The sequence below is a fragment of the Bombus terrestris genome, chromosome 6 (assembly GCF_910591885.1).
Source record: "Bombus terrestris chromosome 6, iyBomTerr1.2, whole genome shotgun sequence".
Taxonomy (NCBI): domain Eukaryota; kingdom Metazoa; phylum Arthropoda; class Insecta; order Hymenoptera; family Apidae; genus Bombus; species Bombus terrestris.
This window is the reverse complement of record NC_063274.1, coordinates 12,967,376-12,994,174: the sequence shown is the minus strand read 5'-3', so window position 1 is coordinate 12,994,174 and position 26,799 is coordinate 12,967,376. Positions and strand designations below refer to the sequence as shown.

At 36.8% G+C, this 26,799-nt stretch overlaps 1 protein-coding gene across 1 annotated transcript in view; it reads left to right on the top strand.

Moving 5' to 3' along the window:
* The window catches only part of LOC100645988 (putative mediator of RNA polymerase II transcription subunit 26), a 244,290-nt gene that overhangs the window by 201,137 nt on the left and 16,354 nt on the right, over positions 1–26,799 (top strand). The window contains exons 5-6 of the mRNA XM_003396044.4: positions 15,271–16,238; positions 16,857–18,459. Of these exons, the coding sequence (XP_003396092.2) occupies positions 15,271–16,238; positions 16,857–18,459 (2,571 nt within the window). The remainder of the gene's footprint in view (positions 1–15,270; positions 16,239–16,856; positions 18,460–26,799) is intronic.

Sequence of the window (26,799 nt, the reverse complement as noted above, 5' to 3'; positions counted from 1 at the left end):
ACTGTTTTATACATTGTAATTCATGGAGTTGATCGGTATGAATTCTTACAGACATAATTGGCTCAATTACAAACAAAATAGAGCGTATGTTAAATAAGTACCTAAGATTTATCAATAAAGTATAACGATATACATTGATATATCAATAAGCTATAAACAACTTTAGTTGCAATCAACATCTATAATGTGAATCAAGGTTTATCAAAAGCGATGGTCTAAAATTCAATAAAACGCTACTTTTATTTCGATGCTCGGTCTGCGATTTCCTTTGTAACCTCACGTCACGCTATCCCGTCGACTGCAACCGCAACAAAATAAAAGACAGCAATTTTACGCGTTTGCAATTCCATTATCGAATCCCATTCTGATATATTAACGAAGCGTCACTCCACGGTCGCTATTAGCATTCGCGGTAGCCATTGTCGAACGAATCAACATCGTAACCCTATCATTTCGTTTCGCGTACCATGAAATCGAGCTCTCTGAATTCATCCATGGTTTAATATTCTCCATGGTGACCGTCTCTTTGTACGCGTTATTTTCAGATTACGTCCCACGAAGCTATATCGAAGCTCGTTGAAAATCAGAGGAAAGAAAATGGATGAAATTTCTTTCGATTCATTCGAATCGACGAATGAAGAACCACGTTTTTATGATCGACAGCCGAAGAGAATCTGTCTCCTTTGAATATTTTTACCACTTTAACCACTTTATATCGATGAACGATTTAAAATAGAAATTGAATTAAACAGTTCGTGGTATGGACGTTAAATTTTAGAAGATATTTCATTCTTTTAGGAAGATATTGTTGAGAAAATTTATATAACGAAATATGCGCAGTACTTCTCTTTGTAACCTTTTTATTATTTATTGGACAACTTATTTGTTCAATGAATTTGCCTTCTTTTGACAATGTAGTTTTCTGAAATTAAGTAATTTTCATAGACTTCTGAAGTATATACTTTGTTATCATACGAAAGAAAATTTCAAAGCTCAAAGTAAACCGTAATGAGATAATGTGATAAACTCCTGCTAAATGAACAAACTAACATCCAATTTCATCTGTATTTTTATCAAAATACAGGATCTAACGTTTTCATAAAAAAAATATTCCAAAAAAGGAAATATTTGAAGAAGAGGTAAAATGAACTGCAGAGATATGTTTAAAGACTCGAACAAGATATACCAATCATTAAAAACTCTACAAATTTTCCAAACAATTTAGTATTATCCTACCCTTTTGGATGATAATAGGATAATACTAAATACTCTAAATTACTCGAAATTTGATTTACTATCATCAAACGAACGAGACAATAATCTTCCAATGAGTACGATAACGAACTTTCTTTCTTTTTTTCTTTTATTAAATTTTCCTTTTTATTATTAAATATACTTACCAACTAACTTTTTTTATTAAATATTAAATTGCATTAAATTTTCTCCATGGTTCTCTACGTAACAACGTGAGTACGCGTATTCTTTGTTGGCTTACACTTTTGTTAATCGCGAGCAAAGCTTTGTCCCCGTTTTATCGCGCGGCGAAACGACATTTCCCTTTGGCGAGTTACCTTGGAACGAGGCGAAAAGAAAATTTTCAAACAAACCCGCGCAATTTTAACGGTGCTAAACGAGGAGGCATCGAGCCAAAGGTTGGCAATGAGGACGTCGCGTCCCTACGAGAGCCTGCCTTCGAAGGGTCCCTGAATTCATTTCATGGGCAATTACAATTAGCATTTATGCCGCGATTTGCATATCGTTGCGAGATAATTTCGCGAACGCTTAGCCTAATCTCCGTGTCAGATGTTTCAGCCGGTCGGCAAGAAACATTTCTGATCCTCGGAGATCGCCTATCTCCACGTGCAAACTTTTCGGCGAAAGCGATTTTCTAGATAAGAAACTTGGGGACAACACATTGTCTGCTTTCTAAGATTGTTTCTACTTGTTTGTGATAGAAGTGGAAAGAAAGTGTTGCAATTTAGTACAACATTGGTTTATTGCATTCTTTCTAAGTTGGATTTACCGCGAAGGATTGACACTTGTCGATGTGTCTTTTTTTAAATGTTTGTTGCATAAAAATGTAATAGGAAATAGATGAAGCAGAGAAAGAACGGTTGCACGACTGAATAGGGTAAGGTTGGAAGATTGTTTGATAATTTAACTTCATAGGTTTAGAAGTTAAAGGTATATGATATGTTTAATAGTTCATTGTATCAGTATATTATGTTACTGTATAAATTACACAGCAGGATCACGTTAATTGAATTTGAAATTTCACAAACTTTCATGAAAGATTTAATATCATCATATGCAATAAAGTTTATATAGAAATGCATAACGTAAGCTTCGTTATTGAGTTGTAATTGTAAAATTTGTATCTCATTAATTGTTTTTTGATAAATTCAGATGAATTGATTTTTATAAATTGAATTTATACGATCAGTACTATGTAATACGGTAGTTTATAAATAAAAGATAATAGAACCTACATGTACTGAAGAATGTTTCAGAAACATTATCTCATAGTACATCGTAAATTCTATACTTATATTCGATAATATAACGAAAATTCATAATTATTTCAAACAAAAGAGAAATTTTTGTAATTTGAGATCATTTCTACATTTCATAACACAGTACAATACAACCAACGTATATCTTTTATCTTAACAAGCATAACAAGTTCATTCGTTCTAAAAATATACCAAACATATTGCTCAATAAAACATTTTACTTAACAGAACTTGGAACATTACATTTAGCTGTTACTCCATCAACTGTACCAATATCGAGCAACCCACGTTCCGTACACCCACGACAAGCTTCGTCTCGTTCACACTGAATCAACACAGCAATCGAATTTGGCAAGCGTGTACACCCGTCGGTGTAAGATTAAATTGCAAAACGAAAGTAAACCATGCGTAGGATTGACCAAACTGACAGAAAGAGAACAAAGGGAGAATCGAAGAAAATCAGAAACAGAGTTGCTTGGAATCAGTTTGCAGGTTAACCCAGAACCAGAACGCAACTGATCAGACTCACGCCCTTAACGAGTCGACCCCCATCGGCCGCAAACGATCGTGCTCATGTGTGGCCACCGATGTAGATTTCAATTGAGCAATGTCTACCGACGGGGAAGTGGGTAATCCGAGTATGCTGCTATCACTGCCAGCGACAGCTTCGACACCCTCTGCGAACACCTCCCTGCTCGTCTGTCGCAAAAACCCTTTCGCAACGGGTCAAACATTGATTTTATTTCTGCTAGAATCAATCGAACTAAACACCGCTACAGCCTATCAACTTTTTCATCTTCTCTCTCTCTCTCTCTCTCTCTCTCTATTTTCTATGCTGTATATATGTATATATATTCGAAGTAGAGAGTCAGATATTCTTCACATATAGGTTTGACTATAAATCAGAAACACTGACAGTAATTATAAGCCGTAATGAATAATTCGTGGATTTTTATGTAGACTTATGTTTTCCTGGGCACAATCAACAAAATATGTAGAACATAAATAGAAATTCGTTTTATCTATTTTATAAATTTTAAGGAGTATTATATATAATTCTGTATATTACATGCATTTTGCGTAATTTTTGTATCTTTAAATTTTCCATTAACTCATGAAAATCCGTGGTCTATTAATAAATATTAAAATATGTATTCATTCCATTTACTAAAAAATGTTGACAAACTTTAATTTATTCAATATTTTGCTTTGCATGCCACATGGAGCTAAATACTGCTTCAGACTAAATACTAAAACTAAAAATAAAAATGAGAAACTGGTATCAAAATAGTTTATCTCGATCAAGGTGGTCTGAGAAGCTTCAAACTATCTTCCCTCTTTTTTCATGCTTACTAGTCTATCTTCGTGAATAGATTGAAATGATTTTTGGGGACGATCTATAATGAACTTTACGATGCGAACGCCTTTTTATTTTTTCCATAGAATCCTCAGGTGTCGAAACAGAAAGACTCGTGCAACCGATATGGCTGTTTGGATCGAGTTAAATTAGATCGAGCGTTCAATTTAGCCGCAGCGTATAGCCGCGATATTGGATTTGGACATTTGGGAGCCCAGCAGGGAAAGTTCTCCGCGTAGCCAGTTCTCGATACGTTTTCCCCCGTGAAGAGGAAAGGGAGGATGGCTCGTGGAAATTCGAGGATTAAACTTGGCTATCGTGGCATACAGTGCTCGCTCATGCAACGATGAGGCATTTGTCGGTGGAAATCTGTCGAAAGCTTATCGCAAAGTTGTTGAGGCTGAAGATATCGTTACTTGTTCCGGCAAGGGATTCTGTTTGACTGTATAACTAAAGAGGTAGTAGGGTTATCGATAAGTTGTCATTTGTAGAGTTTGCTATTTGATTCCTCTACTCGAGTGTAAAGCGAAGAGGTTTAAATATTTCTAAATTTAAAGCTCTCAATGTTATAAAAAATATTAATATTAATATTATCATAAAATATATTGATTTTGTCATTTATCTTTCGTTTTAAACATTATTACTTCAAATAATTTAGTTTGATTCAGAAATTTGTATACAAATACTTAATTAATTTTGATTAAATTATATTCATTCCATATGAATATTCGTATTTAGGGATATTGTATCTAATAATTTGTTATATTTCTGAATTTTTATTTCGAAAACTGTAATTAAGACGATTTCATGTTTTATTACTTGCATTTCGGTTACGTTGTTTCATCCAGTTTACAAGAAGTATATTTAATTAAACAAAACTTTCTGCTCTGACATATTGTTAAACGTACAACAGCTAAGAAAAGAATAATAGAAGCACTATCTCAAAATATCGTAAAATAATAAAAACATTCTTTGTTTTAAAACCGAAAGCTCCTTAAGAAACTCAAAGCGTAACATTCAAGTAATGGTAAGTCGGACAACTTTTTCAACATCTCGTAGTCAAACATCCGGACACGTATTGCGTGTATTTTTCAACTCGAACGCGAGGAACGTTTCTTTCAAGCGCGTTCTACGCGTACCTGTTTCCTTGGAATTCGTCGTACGAAATCGAGGGACAAGCACAAAGGGTAGAAGTTGGTCTGTTTCTTACAAAAAAGAAATCTCTTCCTTCCGCGCGAACTTTTCGACGTCGTTCCTTTCCTCTTCGTATTGACGGGTTCTCGACTGAAAACTGCGTAAGATGTTTCTCTTTTGAGGAGCGCGGCCGGGGATGGCATTTTAAGATAATTTCCGGCCGCGTGAGTCACTGAAGGATAAGCCGGATGGGGGATGACAGGCGAGGCTGTAAGAAAGGCCGACGACAGAATGAAATTACTGGAGTAAGTAATTTGAGGACAGGCCGAGTAATTGCCACTCAAAACGTTCAAAGGCGTTGCTCTTTTTTGTTGCACCTTTTCAAATTTACCGACTGTCACCGTCTCGCGATCTTTCGTTACATCTTTTAGGATGCTTCAACTTGATAAGCCATGCTAACGTCACGAGACAACCAAGATGATGAAATAGAGTAAACAGTGTGAATGAAAAAGCATTATTCTGAATTTAATTTCTACTATCTATTTCATTGTCTTGTTAGTTTAGTTTTGTTGAATCAAGTTGTAGTTTGATCGTGTTTTATATATCTTTTTATTGAAGTTGGACGAAGGGAAAGGAAATATATTTATGCGTAATATATTTATATGAAATTTTTACTCACAATCAAATTTTATTATCATGGGTATGTTCTTTTATTAATGACTTAATATTTTCCACCTTTGAAACTATTATGATGCAATAAGCAATATTACATTGAAAAGAGGTACGTATATAACACCAAGAATTTTATATTAATTTTCTTAAAATCTAGCAGTTTATTTAAAATGTAATAGAAATCAACCATAATTCAATAGAATATAAAATATGATGTACATATTTTCAGCGTCGCGTTATAAAGTACATTACTTAAGATTGAGGGGGCGATTGAAAAAGATGGTCACAGAGCTGTCACGGGCGAAGTATCACGACGTCTCTGTAATCAGGGAATATTTCAATCATCTCGTAATGAGATATTTGCCAGCGTAGGCTTGTGTTCTTTACGTACGTCACACGGGTGGATTTGCTTTCAAAGTAAATCTCTTACCTCGCAGCTTAATTCATTTTTTCTTTGCGCTGACCTTCGTATTTGTCCTTCGTAACCTTGACTCGTTAGTAGCTACTTTCGGCTTTAAGGGAACGAGTATTAAAGGGGCCTATAATTCGAGCCTTCAAAGAAACCTTGATAGGATCGATGTTATTCGTATCGAAAGAAACTTTTAATTGCGTTTCTTCCATGCTTATTAGCATTATACATTTTCGGAAGGGTGAGTTTTTGTATGAATGAAATACTTACAAGAGAATGTAATTGAACCTGGATACTTGTAATAGGTTTATTTTCCAGTTTTCCTTCCCTTTTTCTCATAATATATATTTCAGTTTCGACGTAAATCGAATCATTTATTTCATTCCTGCATATGGAACAGATTTCATAGATTTAATATCGTATACAATTTTACCTTGCCAAATAAATAATTCTCCTTCTTTTTTTCCAGAAAAGCTTTGTCATAAAATCTGAATTACTTACTTGCTGCTTGAATCTTCTTGAAATATCCATAGTGTGTGTTCTTCGTCAATTTCCTATATCCAAAAGAAACATGAAATTTCATAAAATAAAGTTACCTTGCTCCCTCGGTTTCGACACTTAAACCTACTAAAGAATTGATATTAAGAAATAGATTAATATAATCATAAATCTTTCTAATCGTAAGCGTAAATATAAAAAGAAGCAGGTACATATATCGGCAATAGGAAGAGTGAAACGAACGATTAGAAGAAGGAACGGTGCCGTATCGTGGAAGCCCCACGTATTGAGACCTATTAGATCGGTCGGATAAGTTAACCCGATCGTTCGATGACCCTTAACACGGCTGACACATTTCGGCCGCGAGATTCGTCTAATTCCGTGGCAGTAACCATGAATTCTGCTATACCAGAACCAATAACCGAGATTGGCTTTCGTTCCATCGCGTTGCTGGCCGAGTAATCTTTAGCTGCCACCTAAGAAACCCTAAGGATCACGAACACGAAGGTGATTTCGTTTAAGGTTTCTCCTTGTAGTACCGTATTCTCTTCTTCCCCCTCTCTTTTTTTTTCTTTTCCCGACGATACAGTCCTACGACCCACATATTCCATAGAAACGAAGCTCAACCCCGGTTATGTTACGAGGACAATATCTAATAAAAAGCAGAGTGAAGTGGCTCCGAGGGTGATGAGACTTGCTCTTTTATAAAGCTTTCACCGGAATTTCTCTCGTCATTGCGTTCGTCCCCGTCGAATCGCACTGGGAAAAGGAAGATTGTATAAGTGACAATTCGGAGGTTTTTATAGGACTTATGAAATCCCGGACATTTTATTCCGGGATTATTGTTCTGTACGCCTCCCGTTCAAACGTTATTTTCTGAGAAAAATGCTTCGTAAACGTGTTGATGATAGCAGACGTTCTAAGCTATGATCTTAAACATTTCTCCCTTATAAGAATTTAAATTGACACCGTTAGCGGAGGAAAGGAGACAGGTGTGTATATTTTTGCTATATAACTTAAGATAGTAACATTTTTCTTAAACACAGAGAGGGTTACTTGGTATTCATCGCGAGGTACGGGTTTAAATACTTTTCCCTTTATAAGAATCTAACTCAACATGTTCGTGATACGAGTATATTACAATAATTATAGAAAGTTATATTACAATATTTTCGTGTGTTCGATAGTTTGTAATACTTGTGAATATGAAGGGCAGATGATGTTTGGTTTAAAAGGCAAATCCTTTGATAGGTACAATTATATCTTTGAGTACTATTGAATGATGTACTCTCATCGCGGTATTCGTGAGTGAATTACATCTTTGCATCCTATCTTATATATTACAAAATCGAGAAATAATGAACAATTTTAACCAGAAAATATCTACAATCGTACAAATATTAATATGATATAATTTATTCCTAAGAAAGGCGACGTCAAAAGGTAATGAAACTCTAAATTGAAAAATTATTATGTCCAGGAAATTGGCAATCAGAGTGATGAATTAACTCATGTTTTCCAATTAATAAGTTCAAGAACTTGTAACTATAATAACATAATAATTAAATACCATAATTTTATAAACATCGTAGTAAATTACGTTATAACAATATTTTCCCCTTAAAACGAATAATTCTTGTATCAGGCAACTTAAATACAGGACTCAGTGGAAGTGTTTAACAGGTTACCAGATACTAAGTAATTCACTCTGTACTAGCTATGGCATGTTATATCCTAACAAATCATTATCTAAGCAATTAACATTCACCGGTACAAGTTCGTTAAGCTGTACAAAACAAACAGTTGTGCAGTACACAATCTGCACTAGCAATCAGCTTAATCGCTTACTGCACAATTCTAAACGGGCAATCGTTGCACAAATTCCGATACGCCATCCTGAAACAAGTACGAAGTATATTAATCTCTGATGGCCTTGACACTGGCTCGTCAGAAATTGGAAGCTCTAACATCATTATCCGTCGAGTTTAATCGATTCGTTCTAGCTGCAGCCTCCTCCTACGCTGAAACTACGTGTTCCATCCATTTACTCTGGTCCCTGTTCGCTTAACTTTTTTATCGCGGTCGTCTCTGCATAAAACCATGCATTGTATAGTAATACCGTATTTACTGATAATAAATACAATAAATGATTGTATGCAATTATAGTATAAAAAATATTATACCTGTTAGATTAAGAACATACAGAGACTACAAAGATATTTGCATTCTTTTATCTATGATAAAAAAATTGACCTCCAGATCTCTCTAATACATGTAAATAGTGAAACTACTGAGAAAGCATATTAAGCTTTTCTTGTGACAAATTGATATAAATTTTTATAATATACTAAATACTAAATACTATACATTATTTCCTTTTTACCATTGAAGTATTATATTGTTAATTATTATCTTCTTAAATTATTTTTTAGTCGCTATCTTCTATACAACAATCTGCACAATTCTGTAAAATATATCCCTTAATGATGAACAATTATAATAATAAAAGGCTTAATATCGTCTATAGTTATCAAAAGGGTTAATATCAGTTCTGGGGAATAATTCGGTGAATATTTCGTCGACTTATCTGACAGTACGTGTAAACATAGCATGCACGCGACGCGTAACAGTGCATCGCGTTATCTGTGGCGATTGCCAGCCAGGGGTCGTCGCTCGCCGGCACTAATAGATTCATTAGGGGTAGACTGTACACCCTTCGAGTGCATAGCGAACCCTAAATGTATGCGCGTGCAGTCTATTTCTACGTCACGCGCCCCTTCGAACGTTTACTCCGTCGCAGGCAACGTGTATTCATATCCAGTTCATTCTAGCGCGCAACTATTGCGTTGATTCATTCACTAACGCTTTCTCGGCGGTGTTATCGATTTGTTCGCGTGAATTCTGCTTTGCCACCCATATTACGTAACTCTGTGTACCCGTGTGCATTCACTGTTTCGCGCGTACGACGCCTTCCCTCGAGGTGTGGGTATCTGGCTTGTATTTCTGATAGTACTTGTTACGTGTAAGCTTGTAGATAGCGGAGATTATGCCAAGTTGATTAAGTTGATTAACTCGATTGTCGGAGCACAGTGTCGTTATAATTAATCTACAGTCGTTAAACTACAATGTGTTCATGGAACTTTATGTTTTTTTATGAATAAAGGCGTAGGAATTAGAGATTTATTTGATTTATAATGACAAATGGTATTAATAAATCTGTGGTAATAAATATGTGAAAATATTACAATACGTGTTCTAATTTGTTGCATTCTAATAGCTACCATAAATATTACAATGCAATCATACAAATAAATACTACGACACAATTATACAAATACTCTAATAAACGCTAATTAAATACTTCATTATGACCGGTTGCTTATATTATAGAATACAATTATATATTTATAGTATGCTGCATGATTTCACTTTGATCAATTCTTTGTTACTAAGCTTTTACGATTTCACGTTAGTATATCAATTATTATTTACGACGTGTTTATTCATCAATTTATTTATCGACGTATACAATATAAGAGATATCATTTGCTATCATAATTAATTTCACATGAACCAACCTAATACATTTAACAGCATCAAACATTCTAACCATCTACAAATATATCCATCGACGTCGCCGATTTACCCTTGCGACTCTATTCAATAACTCACCCTGTAATACGAGCACCTTAGCTTCTCACGTGTTTACGCACTCGGTGTTCTCGTGCGCGATACATCACTCGCTAAGCACTCAAACAACCGCTCACTGACTCACGCACCGCGTTATCTACAGGTTCTAGTCGAGTGTCCTCACGTTTCCACCGATTCGCGCGATATACGTATATCAGTCGTTTGGACGAGCTTGATGGTAGCTCGTTTACTTCATAACTCATTTGGTCATTCAACGACTCGTACTTTCCCCTGCAGCATCCCTTGCTGCACCCTGCGGATAACTCGCAAATCTGATTATCGATCGGTAATCAATATTGGTGCAATTTGGCCCTACGCCAACCTGGCATGTGTATGCTTGTATGTGTCGTGTGCGTGTCCTTCGTCGAACCAAGCGGGGCGGCTTACCGGCTGATCCAATGGAGGGGATGATTGAAAACAGTGCACGTGCGGCACAGCTAATCGCGCTTTGAGCGACTTCAAACGAATCTCTTAATATGTGTCTTTGGAATGGATATTTTTGAAATTTAATTTGTTTCATTTGGATAGAAAATGATTTTAATTTTTGTAGCGTTAACTTTGTGCGTTAATCTTTAGTCAAGTTTTTGGTGAATGGGTTGGAATGACCGTGATTTAAATTTTAATAGTACAGTGTAATAGGGGTGTCGAGGAAAAAGGTTGAACTATGTATTTGATATTTTCTAGCCAGTGAATTTTCTTTTTGTTAATAATGAAATTGTTTTATTAAATTTCTCAGAGGTAGGTAGCTAATTATAGACGAGTCTATTATATTGATTTTGACTCGTAATATGATTTAAGACCTATAATCCAATAGGTTTAATATTAAGTAGTTCGGATCAACGATTCAAGCGTACAGAACACTAAGTAGTTTATGTCAATGATTCATACGCCGTAGGCTGCTATGCGGGTAAATAATAATGATTTTCATTATTCCTCAGTAAATGTTAATTGCAATTATCGACGTCTATAAAATCAAAGTAAATAATGATTGCGGTATACGTATAGAAACGGGACCTCGTTCTTTTATTTACCTGCTCTATTAACCTTCACAATATCTCAAGTGATTTGTTCTGTATACAATTTAACCTCATCAAAATACATATCTGATTACAGTATTACATCGCAACTTCATCTTCATTCATTTCTTAATGAACAAAGCTTTCATAAAACCCTAATCGTTACTTGCGAAACAATTACATTAGCGTTTAATTTGTAGCTCAATCGTTGGCAGAAGTTTCCTTGATGGAAACATCGCGAGTCCGCATTTAATTTCCTTCTTCTAGCTTGATACACCCCCACGGATATCGATTTCTCGTTTAGGAAGCAATCAACCAGCACGAGCAAGCGGTTTCCTTAATACGTTTATTTCTCTCCAGATTTGATCCGGTGTCTTGTGTAAAACGACCGGACGAACCAGCTGCGGATGCATATTCATGCCACCTTTCATTTTCGTTCACAACTGTCGTCTAACCCCTTCCTATAAAGTGCTATCGTATTGCTCAAATATAATTTTTCAAGCATATTGCGCTAACTGTAGTAGTGCGTCGATATTGCGTTTTTTGTTCGTATCGTTGCTCCGTTAAAAAAGTTGGTCGACTGGTAAAATGTTTTATAGGCAATTTTCTTCTGATATGAAGAATTCACGTCTGTTTCAATATTCATCGCATTTATTAGTTTGCATTGGAGAAACGCGTGTTTGACGGATATTAAAAAAATTCCATTGTCCTTTCAGGTCTTGTTCTGTGAAATTCGTGACAAACCTTGTTAGTTCGTGTTGGTGTCTCTTGTAAAATTGTTAGTGGACTATTTGATGCGATGTTAAGAACGAAGTTTATATCTGTTTTTGACAATAAGTGTATAATATTTTGAAGAATTAATAAAACAATTGTAACTTTCTCTTAGAAACTACTTTTCTGATAAAGTTTATTTTACAAAAAAAAAGAAATATATATAAACACATATATAATTTATATAAGAAGGAGAAAGTTCAGAATTTATTTTATTTACAAAGAAATCTTCAGTTTGGTGGTTATCCTTTTCTTATACAAGTTTCTAAATGTCAATATTTCACGAGCAACGTTTCTTACGACATCGCGAAAATCCAAGAGCGATATCGTATTTTTTTGTACATCGTGCATGCATCACCAACGTTAACGTCGTTGACATGGAAACATGATGGATGTTTTGGACGTGTGCCATTTCAACAATGCATCAATTCGCCATACATATCGAACGGTCGCAAGGTGTATTTTTTCACTTACAAACTACTTCGTATCTTTCAATATTTTGAATTAAATTTTACATAAATACATACGCACAATTATATGACTGAATTGTATAATTGATATTTTATATCCTATATTCTAATTTGTACTTTATTTTAAATATTTGTATATCATATTCTTTTATCAAAAATATTTTTATTTAATAACAAAACTACTTTTACTATAGTATCATAAAACCTTAATTTAAAAGGGTAGCCCTTATCCGCACTAATTTACAAAAAGATCATTGAAATCTTCAAAAATTTCTATACAAAATTACAAAACTGGTCATTCTTGTAGTTTCAGTATTAATAAAATGTACCTATATGTTATAATAAAAAATTCAATAGTTTAAATAGAAAGTGGTACATTAGTTAATTAGAAAATGATATAATAGATTCTTGTTTCTACTTCTTTATCTGTTCGTTTTCCCAGTTTCTACTTCAAATTTTCTCAATTTAATTCTATAAAGGAATGCTTTGTTCTTTCCGCGAAATGAATGGTTCGATTGAATTCTTGTGTGCTTCGCAGTTCATTGTGGCGAGAGTAGGACAAGTTATACAATCGGAAAGAAAAATGAAAAGGAATTGTACGAGACCGTGTCTGTAATTTCGTGCGCGTGTTATATAATAATTTTCCGGATTCATTGTTCAGGAATTAATTTCTCATTTCTCGTTTCATCGTTTGGGCGCGGCCTTTTATATTCGAATGGAGAGAACGAAGTTCCACGAACCTCGTGATAATGAAACTGCCCGAAAATAGGTAATAAGTTGATTCGCCGTATTCAACGTAAATTCATACGTTTTTTCCTCTAAAGAATCCCGCATATTAACATTTGCTCGTTTCTTTCTTATTGGAATCATGAATCATACGTAAATCACCGTGGTCGTTTCAGAGTACGTTTGTATAAAGTCTCTTCTTTTTAGAATTTGATTTAGAACAGAAAAATTAAAAATGGAAGATATTATGGATATATTTCATTACTATTCATTCCTCATATATTTCAATATTATTGTCTTGCTTCTAGATATTAGACTTCGCCAGTGATATAACATGTCGTTAGTCAGACATTTTTACTTTAAGAAGATGCGAGTTGCGATATAGGTAGTATTTGAAAAAATATCTTTGAAAGAATTATTCTATTACTAGCTCTCAGTAGTGATATAATGCGTTATTAGTCAGACATTTTCCTACTGCCTATATCAAAGCTATATATTGAATATTATTATATATATAAGTAATAAGACTACAAATTAACGTATAATGTATATATATATGTTAATTTGTAGTCTTATTACTTAGAAAAATATGATTAGAATGATTATTCTATTACTTGTAATCGTCAGTAGAAGTAGATATAACATGTTATTAATCAGAAATTTCCCTCATATTTTCTATATTGAAGTTATAAATTGAACACTATTACGTCAAATATGTATAGTATGTTAATTCACATTCTTGGTATTGCTCGCAAGAAAGAATGTCTGTGAAAACATTATTTTATCGTCCTAATTTTGTCATATGCGGTGAGAATATGTTTAATTCAATGTTCACAATACTTTTTAATCTTATAAGGATATTTACAGAAGCGTAATAAGTTTCTTCCAAAAGTTTCTTTCGTTTTATAAGGAAATAATAGATGCACAACATTTTTTGTTTTATATTATTTTATTGAATTATGTATCATCCATTTTGTTTGTTCAGTAGAATAAAATACATATAATACCATACGTATTACACTATCTTTTACCAAGTAAAAGTACAAAGCAGAAGATAAGTGATCGAATTTCCATGATATTCTCCAATTTTCTTAATTTGGCCTCACGAAATATTCACATCCTGTTAAAGCTCCTGAGCGATTTAACGAGACAGTGGCATCGGAGATCGGACAGAGATCCCGATAATAATTTTTTGCTTCTATCGGGAAACTTTCTCGCGAAATTTGGGAAGGCGGTTCCTGTCAGAAACAGCTTTTGGCGTGGTTTATGGTGTGCCTCTTGCACTTACCACCCTAGCCAAGGAGGAGCAAGGAAGGATTTCGGTAAAGCCCTCCGGCCGAGCATAATGCTCCCATTATCTCCAGTCCTTTCGTCTATACTGCGTGTGCACGTTGCTTGGCTAATGTACCGGGTGTCCATGTAATTTCCCATCTCCTGCGATCCGCCGAGCCGATTTCCGTTTACCTAAGCATGCTTGTGACACGATCGTAAACTCGGGGTACCAGACGATCCCGGAACGACGTTGAAACGAGTGAAAGTGTACGAAGAAAGAGGATAGAAAGAAGGTAGAACCCCGTGTCAGCCGGCCAAAAACCATTACGGTAATATCTCGCGGGGCGAACAAGTGATTTTTAAGAAGACCAGCCTGCCATTTCACGGCAATTTCGTCTCCCCATAAGCATCTCTATTCTCCACCTTCAACATCTTAGAGTAGCCGATGCTCGTATAACAGAACGATTATGAAAATTTCGCGTCGGTTTCATTTTACCAAAGGTATACGATCCGTTGGAGTATACCTTCTTGTGTATTCCTACCACGAATTTTGTTATCTCCTCTATCTTGATGCCCATCTACCATAATATTTTTTATGAGACGCTAGTCGTGCCAAGGAAAGATTAATAGGACTCTGAAGCTTATACGAAGATACATATGTAAATATAAAGACTATATTCGCCTTTATGTATCACGTACAGTAGACGATGCTCATGAAGATTCTATATGGTATTCGTTCCAGATCCATCTGCTTCAGGCTCTTCCTGCGAGGATGACGAAGATGGTCGCCGAGTGGATATCAGAAAACGCAAGAACAGTCTGTACGCATCTTCCTCGACTCGTGCTCTGTCAGTAGACAGAGAAAAAGAGCTAAGCTCGGTCGACGGGGCTGTGGTGGACTGCGTAGCCCTGGTGCATCTCACGGATCAATCACCCACCGAATCTAATCAGCCGGTCCGCCATCCATCACCCTATTACTACGGCGATTTGTTCAAGGTACCGGATCAAATAAGCAAGTCACAGCCGAACAGGTACAGAAAAAGCGTTAGTCTTGACGTACCGGGTGAACGTTCACGAACACCCGGTATACCGAAGAGAAACTCGGTGGCGGGTGATGGGGGTTCCTATTCATCTCAGCAACAACAACAGCAGCAGCAACAGCAGCAGCCACAGCAGCAACATTATCAACAACAGCAGCTACAGCAACAACATCCATTGCAGCCACAACAGCATTATCAAAGTCAGGATCTAGTGAGCCCCACGTCGGGGAGCGAGCATGCTGTCCCAGCCAGAAACGAGATCCTCTCGTCGTGCATCATCACCGAATGGGATCACACCCTCATGCCTCCTCATAGATTGTTAAGCCACGACCTACCAACCACGGTTTGTACTTGCGTCGCATCAGCTGAAGAAGAGGAGGATGAGCTAGATCAACGGCAGCCGCAACTAACGCGGCACCAAGTGCGCAAGCTACGTCGTACACGGAGGATAGACCCGCAACCGATACTCGTCGAGGACGAGGACGACGTGGAGGGAGAGGACGAGGGTGAGGAAGAGGAGGAGGAGGACGTGGAGGTGGAGGAAGACGAGGAAGAGATGGCTAGGCAACGTCACCTCTACGAGACGGCCTTTGATTGCAAGGTCAATCGCTCTGACGATGACCTCGATGACCTCGATCGGGTTACCAATCATCCTGTGTTGCATTCACAGGTACGTATCAATGTTCTTATCTTTTATCATCTACGATAGCATTCGATTATGTTTTATTTTTCTTACGATGTTAGGGTACTTTTATTAAATTTATTTCTTTGTTTATGTATTCGATAAATATTTCTTCTATTTGTCATAGTAAATAATATAATATTAATATGTCCATATTTTTTCACACATTTTCCTGTTTCTTTACGATATTGATGCTTTGTTTCGTCGTTTTACGGAAGAAGATTCCAGAATTATAATTTTTACGGGAACATCTGCGTTTGCGATTTATTTCCCGAGTTTGCCTGTTCTCTGATATTAGGGAAACACGGGGCCGCTGGTCTTTAATGAAAAGCAATTAAAGTCCAATATATCTCAAAATGTTACGGGATTTCGGAACACGAACTATGAATCTTCCCCTATCTAGCACTAATTGAACTTTAATTGCAGTCGAACCGTATAATTCGCTCATTATACGAAAACGTAGTTATACCTTCGCATTGTATAAACTAACTTCTGATATACTTGAGAGACTCACAATGAAATATTAATTCTCCGATCAGTTCCTATTCATTCACTTTCACGATGAATATACTTATGATAATTATTGATTGTTGTTTGATAATGCAGATCAGAAGCAGCAGCGCGATACCAGTAAGTAGAACGAGTTCATCGACGGACACGTCGAAGCAACAACAACAGCAACAACAGCAAGTCCCATACGCTGGTCAGTCCCACAGCAGCAAAGATCGACGCAAAGTTGTACTTCTCCGCCCAAAACCGATTCCGAGCCGTCTTCAGCAGCAGCAGCAGCAACAGCAACAGCAGCAACCAGACAATATTTCTACTCTGTCCCAAGACATCGAATCCCTCCAGATCAATTCAAGCGACGAGAAAACCGGTTCACCGAGACTACCGGCCCGAGGTTATACTCCGTCACCTCCATCCACGGCACCGTTGCCTGCTAAATTTCATGGCAATCGTGATCACTTGTTGTTAAACATACGCAGCACACCGAACCTACCCTGTCAACCTGACCATCCACGCCTCAAGGATCTAAGATTGCCCGTAAAGTCTCTGTTGAGAGCGAAAGACTCGCCTCAAAGTAGCGAGGGTAGTATTCTCGAGATTAAAAGTAGACCGAAGAGTTTTGCTCAAGACAACGTAGAATCGTCTCAGGGACGACGTTTCGACCAGGAACTGATACTAGAATTCAAGGGGAGGCCGCGAGAGGAGAGGCAACGACCGCGCAGTTTGATTCGCGAGAGCAAGCCGATCATGGAGTTCAAAGGTAGGCCTCACGAGGCCGAGAGTGATCTATTACGGCCTCGTAGGGATGTCGGCTTGTTGGAATTCAAATTACGGACCAGTAGACGCAGGGCGGGATACTCGAGTACAGAGAGTATGGCTACCAGTAGCAGTGGAGGTAGCATGGAATCGCTTCGAAGTAGCACTAGCGAGGGTAACAGATCTACTAGTAGTTCTGAGAGTCGTCATAGTACCAGTCTAAGCTCTCACAGCTCCGACAGTGGCAGCACCAATTGCTACCATCATCATCAGCAACCTTCTATGACCGGTTTTTTAACCCACCACGCGAACAAACTACACATACTGTCTCCTATCTCTGACAAATCGTCCCAAGAACCTGCCTCCGAGACTTCCGACAACAATCGTAACAACAACTCCCAGAAAGCCTCGCCTGAAGAGAATGTGACCACGGAGAATAACGTAACCGCATCGAATAACACGAACACAAACACAGGAAATACAAACACAAACTCCGTGACCTCACCGATGGACACGTCTTTCAAGAAGAGACGCACACCGCAAAACAAGAATCTGATTAACTTGGCCCTGCAATCCTCGTCGTCGGGCGATGCGGAGATCCAAGGATCGGACAGTGGCATCTCGATCGAGTCGCGAGCCGGGATCAAGTGCAAACCATTCGGGTTCCACTTGTTGAAACCGCAGCTGGATAACATCAATCTCGTGGACAACGAGCCTGAGCTATCCGATCTGCCTTTCGACATGCCAAAACTGCGAAGGAGGCGATTGCTTATGCAACAGGACGCCACCACGTCTGGCAGCGCGACCAGCGTGGATTTGAGGGACTTGCCGTTTGACATGCCAAAACTGAGAAGAAGGCTAAGATGCATGCAGAGCACGGAATCCAGCGGATCACAGGCCTCCTCCAGTCTTTCTATGCGCGACGTCGAGCCGTCTGCGTTGTTTGGTAAGTCTATACCCCTGGTCTTATTCGGTTGTACAGGTTTATAGAGTTTGGTAGGTGAAGCTCTTTGATACGGAGTGACTTTTTGAATGTCGAATGGAAATGAGATCATGGTACTGGGAAATAAGGTGGGTATCAGATAGGGTTTTTCTTATATGGTTGGTAATTGTATCTAAAATCGAGGAATCATTATTGAATAACATACATTGTCTTATTTGGCTTTATCGCGCAAGTTGATCATAGTTGTAACTTCTTCTTAAAGTTGATATACTGTATTATATCTTAGAGAATACCGATTAAAAATCGATTTTCTTATTTATCAAAGAGTTTCTAATTTGTCTAATGTATCAACAAACGTTTGTTAAGAATAATTGTGAATAATTTAATTTTACAGTAATTTTCTGAATTCTACATGAAACTCACGTAATTTATTGTGTTATAGTTTTACTATGTAGTCATACTTCGAATTTGATTCCTCAATACTTGTATAGGCTAGTATTCGCGATACTCGAAAGATCCGTAGATAAAGTAAATTGCCGGATTTAAAGACGTGTCTAATTAATTTTTATCACAGCTTTCTTGTAGAAATGACTCTGACGTTAAAATAATTATCAAGAAAATGAAGCCTTTAAGTTCAGTGCGCAATGTTGTAAATGGATTCTCCCTTCTTTAATCGAGCGCCTAGCCATTAAAACGATAAAAACCGTACTTTCGGCATCTCGAGGTAAACTAAGTACTTATCAACGCTAGGGGACACCGTAATTTGATGCTGATCGTTATGAACCTTCCAGACAGCGGCTAATATCGTTAAGCTTCACTTAGCGCCTGCATCCCTCTCAGAGACTAAATATTTAACGTTACCAACACATATTCCTTAATACATGTATAGGGTGTCCTGCGAATGGTAGTATAAGCATCAAGTGGGTGACACTATATGAAATTGAAATTATGTCAAAAACATAGAATACAATTTTTTCATGTGAAGCTCCGTTTCCGAGAAAATTAATATCGAACGTTTGTCCGATATATACGTCTATATTCTACTTACAGTGCCAAATTAACTTGAGATTTCGCTGGAAATTAATATTTATAATTATAGTTCTGCTTATCGTATTGAGAAACGAAGTCTAAACTATGAAACAGAATATTTATACATAATATATATATATTATTATTTTATAGTAAACTCAGTTTGATAAATTAAGCATAAAAAAAATATTTTCCACAATTCCCAAAGTAATAAAATTTATCCTTCGTAATTATTTTGCTTCATTGGCCGTTTTGCATTATCCGATACAATAAATGCAAATGTACGTTAGAAACACTAACCCACAACTAAAATATATTAAACTGAAACCCAGTTAAATACACATTCACTAAACACCAAATACTTAAAGTCAATTTTCTTAAAAAGAAAGGCTAGTACAGGAATTCCTTATTCTATATATATTGCACTTTGGCCTAGTTTTCAATTTCCAATTTCAGTATAAGTGTCACATATCACATTATACTGTATAATATATTTCCAACTGTGTTCTCCACCACTCCATTGCATTGAAATAAGAATTAAAATACCGAATCTAGAAAACAATAGAGAAAATACAGGTTCATTGAAATTCTAATCCTTGAACCTTTTGTTGAATTTTGCCGCTCGTGTTAACCTACTCCCGTAACCAGAGCATTGCTTTAAGGAGCGTTCTTCTGCGCGTGAGGAAAGTTCGAAAGCTTTAATTAACGTCGTCTCGCGCGTATTTCTCTCGAAAACTTTGCGTTATCCGTAAAGTCGTGCAACGATACAACGTTCCGGGTTTCTCCCGCGAAGGACTCAAGTTTCTCTTTGGTAGATTGTGAAATTGTACAGACTACTTGTCACAGAAAGGTAAATCTGGCTAGGCTTAACTCGATTTGCTTAGTCACGACGAATCAGTTATGCACTGGTCGTTGCTGTATAAACATAGATTACTGAAACACTAGGCGACGCATACATAACACGGTGTACGTGAATCTATTATACTAATTTGTACCTGAATCTTGTTCATTGATTAGCATCTTCGGTAACAAGAAATTTCATAAAAAATTTTCTAAACTTGATAAAAAAGAAACAAACAAATATCGAAGCTTGAAAGGATAGTGGAGAAAAAAGGAAACTTTTTGCTGAAATTTAGATAGGAAAAAATTCTAGAAGCTTCGGAATAACTAAAAGCTAAGGAATTACCGAATTAATTTATTGTTGTAATATTTCGGAAGCAATCAGGCAGTGCATAAGGAATATTAAATTAAGAAAAATGAAACTGACTTGAACAGAGGTATTTACGAATTAATTACAACGAAGATAAAAATAATTTTTGTGTAAATTACAAGAAGAACTACATGTCTCTCAAAAATATTAAAAAAGTACGGTTTTGTTTACTCGAAGTAAAATTAATGTTAAACAACTTGTAATACGTTAGAAACGCTATAGAAACTAGACAGAAGCTATCAACCAATCACAGGACTGACATGCGCGACCCAGAAGCCTAATCATTCGATACCTTAATGCTCTTATAAAGACACCGATGGAAAAAAACTGGCAGAGCCAGGGATTTGCCAGATCGTAGATTTATGCGTCATCGATCACCGATCGGCCTTAATACTTGAATTTGGTCGCGATTTGCGGGCTACATCAGCGGGCGTTCGGAATTAGTCAGCTGATTAAGCTTCCGGCCCCCTGTTTTCCAACCAACGTCGTACTCATGAGCTCCCTAAGTTACGTTCTGATGGGAGTTTCATCTGGCAGCTATCCTCCCAGCTTCGAAATTGCGAAAGCTCTAACACGAGAGCTTCGAGTTGGCGTCGCGTTGCCTGCAGGCAAAATCTGCGCTACGTAGCGATCGCACAGTGGTAAATAGCGCTATACTAGTATTGCATCGGTGTATCCTAGGGTGCTGTGATTCACGAAGGGACGAGGGTGAACGTAAAAATGTGAAAGGATTATTTTTAACGGTGAACGAGTGTCCATAAATGGACGAGAGCTCGCTAAATCGATTCTTTTGAAAGTATTGACTGCTGGAAAATTAATGGTTGGGAGAATAGTTAGAGTAAAAAAGGGGGAAATTGTGACGATGATGAATTTCCTCCGTTTTAATGTATTTTGGTTTTTGTTTGGAAGTTTTATTGTGGAATGAAAGGGTTGCAAAGGAGACAAGAATAATGTAAAATTTAGGTGATTATGTAGGGCGAAGTAACCGAAAGAACGCAAGCAAAATGTTGCTTTGTAAGTTGCAGATCTAGTCAGCTAAAGTTTAAATAGATTTTAAAATTAGTCCAGTAAATTCAGCTACTTATATCCCCAAAATATGATTCTAGAATAGATAGAAATAGTATGCAACAAAATTCTCACATCTATTTTTTTTTTTTTTTTTTTTTTTAGATTCTATTAATTATGAATACTTATTTCTTAAAAAATGTATCTTAAGAGTTCTACATCATATTTAAATGTTATATTACAAGCATCGTCAGAGTAGAACTTAAACTTAAACAAAACTTTTATAAGCTTCAGGGAAATATAAATTTTCAGAGACATGAACAAACATAAGCTTCTACGAACGTCAATAGAATTTGACATTTTTGTGAAACCTACCTTTATCATCTTTAGCATCAAAAACACATAACTGTAACATTTCGTAACATCAACAACAACCCCCAACCGTGACTGAATTTATTCAATCATTTTATGTATTGCCACGTCCGAGGATATTGTGGCTCGGTTGTACACCGATCCTCGAATTCTCGATTTTTATGATCGGAGTCAGCTGCGTCGGGATCGAGAAGCTATTTTTTCCTCGGTTTGATGGATGTCGGTCGGCTCGTAGCCGTAAATTACATTTTGAAGAGGGAAAGGGGAAGTGTTTTCGCACGCGATCGAGAACAGATTCCCGAAAATCTCCGCGCTTTTTTCGGAGTGCCGACAATTACTTATCGTGCCCGGCAGAGCAACTTTAAGCACGGATGATCGATCGGTGTATTTGTTTTTCATCCTTCTATTTCTCTACTGATTTTATTAATCTCCTTTCGATGAATCGTCGATCGCGAAAGAAATAGCAATTTCTTAAAGAATTAACGAACGGGATCACAGTGACGAGAGAAAAATTAATATCGGGGAATGTGATTCCAATTTTATCTTCCTTGTTTTTTACTGTTGCCGATATGTTAGATTCGCTTTAACAGCGCAGCGTCGCTTTAATTGGCCTTCGATCAACGGCGTTGCTCTTCCGCCGACGCCAATAACCATCGCGGAATTATCACGTCATTTCTATGAGGTAATTGAAAGGCAACAACGCGTTAACACGTTTCGTGCCGCGTAGGGCGTGTGCAATTGCTTAAAAATTAAATGTAATGGTTTGATGTCTAATACATCTCAAACAATGAATCTTCTTCTTGAGAATTATATCGTTTGCACTATTTAAAAAATTGTAAGTTATACACAAAACAATCAGAAGCAAAACTAAAAAACTAATCGGCCTGAACGAAAAGTAACCAAAAATCGATCCAGCACGGAACCTTTTAAACGATGCACAGTAACGAACAGCTCGCGTGGAGACGGTTTTTGTGTAGGCGAGATCGTGCGAGTGGTTTTGTGAGCGTTTCGATACAGTTGGGAAGGATTATACGTATTTTCTGCTACAGATATTACGTTCCAGCGCGTTTTTCATTTAACGAGCATGAAAACTGAGAAATGAAAAATATTTTAGATAGGTATATTCGGTATATTTTTAATGAGCATAACAAATCTCAGTTTAACCAGATCAATTTAATTAATTTAATTAATGATTACTTGATTGGTGTAGAGAATACCATTTTACTATATAATTTCAAATACGTAGTTGTACGATTCCGATGAGAACATATTCCGCTAAATTTTACCAAAATTCACACACCTACTACATATATTCGTACAGTAAACAGTAGAAGCATTAGCATTGACGCGAATAAACGATAATTACCAATTATGCAAAATAAAGTGTAAGAATGCATCAGCGTCGTTCGTGACAGAAAACGGAAAGACGTAATTTTATTATTTTCTTGCCCGTCCAACTAAAGGGAATTCGATACAAGCTGCCTGATGGATCCACTGCTGGTAAATATGACGTAATGCTTCGGCAGTGTTTCTCGCTGTTACACAATTTCATTGAAACGACGTATGCATCGATAGCAGTGAACGTTAATTGCAGAATGAAATTAAAAAACATGATCGTTGCATGGTCTATTAAACCGTTGAAAAGGGTTTATCCCTGGAGGGTATTAAACGCGGGTATTTTCCGAAAGGACGGTTTTCGATTCACCGGTCGTTTTGTTCCCTTTCGCTTTCTCCTTTGGCGTTTCATCCGCGGCGACGGGCGACGGGCGACTAACCCGGAAGAAACACGGTTCCGCATTGTGCTTGCGAACAAAACGTCCGAGGTTGCAGCGCGTGTCCGCAATGCGCGTGAGACCAGTGACGCGAATATAGACCGGGGCTCGAACTACGAACCGCAATATCTTTGTCCTCATGTACCTCTGTGCACGTGTTGTATTCGTGCCGGTGTTCATCTTTGCATGGACGGAAGCGCAAACGCGCGCGGCACGTGTGTTTCGTATTGTCGTAGGTTCACGTTGTGCGGAGGCGTGCTGTCATCGGGGCGATACCAAGAGCATATTGGAAATATCGGAAATATTACGCCCTACTTGCGACGAGAGCGTACTGCTCCCCCCGCGTCGACTTTTCTAAACGTCAATGGCGACCCTTTCGTTATGCGACTCCTGTCAAAGATGTACTTTTTCACTCGCTAAAAATAGCTTGCCAATGGATGAACGAGCGTCGTCTACCAGTCGTTTTAACCTGTCGCTTTTCGATGATTCCTTTGGATGATTCGTGATAGTGCGATGTAATGAAAGGTGCTTGGAATGCTGGATTTTGAACAGTTTTTTCAATAATTTCGGTTCCAGCTATTAGTTTTGATAATTATGTGCTATATTTGATAATTATGTGTTGTAAATACTTAATTATTATGTGGGTTTCTTTCTTATGTCAGGCATTGATTTTATGCGACAGTCTTGGCGAGTTCAGGTTTCCTATTCGAAATATGCTTTGAATATATGAAAATAAAGGTGATGAATAGTTAATTTGTAATACATTCCTGAAGTTGAATCAATATTTCATTTTGCTCCCTTAATTATAATTCCATTGTCTTTATTTTATTTCTCTGCTGCTTCGTTTGTGTAATAAACACGGAAACATTCTTTGTTTAATTTACGTTCGATACTTGATAATTGTTATAGGTGAAAGACAAATTAAAATATATTAAAGTTTACTGTATTGTTTTACTTTAATACCAATTCTTAGAAAATTTGTTGTCATTTTGCAAACGTATAGATTAAAGTGAAATGATATGTCATAATTTGGGTTTCATGAACTTACGAATTAGGAAACTAATGTTCATTGGGCTTAGCGAATTCTCAAATTAGGAACTTAAATTTATTAAGTGACGTACCGATTCTTCTAATAGAGTGTATAGAAAGATAGTATGCTTTATATACATAGCTCACAGCGTCTCATTATGTCGAAGAAGCGGAAAGTCAAGTTCAGCTCTTGAACGTCGAAACGAGGTCTGAATTAAACGGAAAACTCGCTAGCTTACGTAACTTAATATCTGTTTCCGTATCTGGAATCTAGCCTTACATCCTCGTGAATTCAACCGTTTCGCATAACTGAATAGATGGAGCATCCGAATTATGCAGCGGGCGAAATAATTAGGATGCCAAGTTGTCGAAAGGGATATTTTCTTGCTTGCGCTCATTTTTCTTATCCGATATAATTTCATCATACCTCGCTTGATTTATGAAACTTTTATAAAATAAACGTCTGCATTATTAAAGATTTTTTAAAATTGAATACCATTTTTTATCTTTCTTAATTGAAATTTAAAGGTGAAGATAAATCTTTCAGTTATCCCGCGATGTTATTAAATCGTCATTGTAGGGGCCGTATTTATAACTTCATCTTTAATCAGACCCTCAAATCTCTTATTAATGAATGGTATGATAACATTTTGATATGCCTTATCCAATACTTTTGCAGAAGTGCGGGAATTTTTGAAGAACTGTAATTATAAATTTATCATGTTACGTAGTATAGATATTCAACTATCGCTCAATAGAATAATTTTTCGTGCATCTTTAGAAAAAGAGGAACAAACTTTTGGTCACAGTTTCTTTTCCTTGATATTTAAGTAACTAGTCCTCTTGTCCACCAAAGAATTGATTAACAAAGTTTAATCTATTAATGTGGTCTATGTTCTCTCATACAATTTATTTCTCATCTTAATCACTTGTATTGTAATTGAATGTCTTTTCCGCACCATACACTAAAAATTTCCTATAACATTACTATCAAGATAAGATCATTTTCCATCCTTCCAGACGTTAATCGAATCTATAAATACGTCTCCGTACGAAAGAGTGAAGTTTATATTACGGTATCGCGTTATTCTGCAAGTATTACGATCGTAGATAACTGTTACGACATTGTAAATCTCGATGTAGGTGGAACTGTACAATTCGTGACTGCAGCATCGATGAGCCGAGAAAATTGATATTCGCAATCTCTGCGAAGGTCGATCTATCCTCGCGTCTGGACCATTTAACGGATAGCTACAACGGCGGTGGTCGTTAATAGGGCGAAAAGGGAATAAGATGGTGGAGATGAAAGAGAAAAAAGCACGGTAGTCGGTATCTCCCTTCTTTCGCTTGGCTAGGTACACGAGAAAAAATTCAGCAGCTAAAGTAAAGGGGAAGAAGACTTTTGCTACTCGTATTTGAATTACTCCCGCTTCTCAACCCCGTTTCTTTTGTGTCTGCGTGACATTCACCCCCAAGAATCGCTAGGTAAGGGAGCTATCGATTTCCTTTCTATTTCCACTAGAAGCACTGTAGCACTGATACACCTTTCGTTGTTTGTTTCTCTGTAAAACTATCCATACGTTGTATCATTGTCAATTCAGATTTTAGTTGTGATAACGAAACTAACCATGTTGCGTTCTTTCTTTTCGATGGTATTTTTCTGGCGTTAAAAAACACTTTCAGGTTTGAGAAAAAAAGAATTTTTATTAGTATGCATGATTTCTCATTTCAAGTTCAAGTTTAAATATTTTGGAAAAGATGTTCGAGTCTTTTTGGTTCTAGAGACAGCAGCGAGATTGAAATGTAAACATTTGAGAATCGTAAGAGGTTGAAATGAAGATATTAACAATGTGTACTTGCAAGATTTCGTTTAGTATTAACTTAGTACTCATTTTACTCATTCGAGCTTCAATTTCTTTTCCTTTT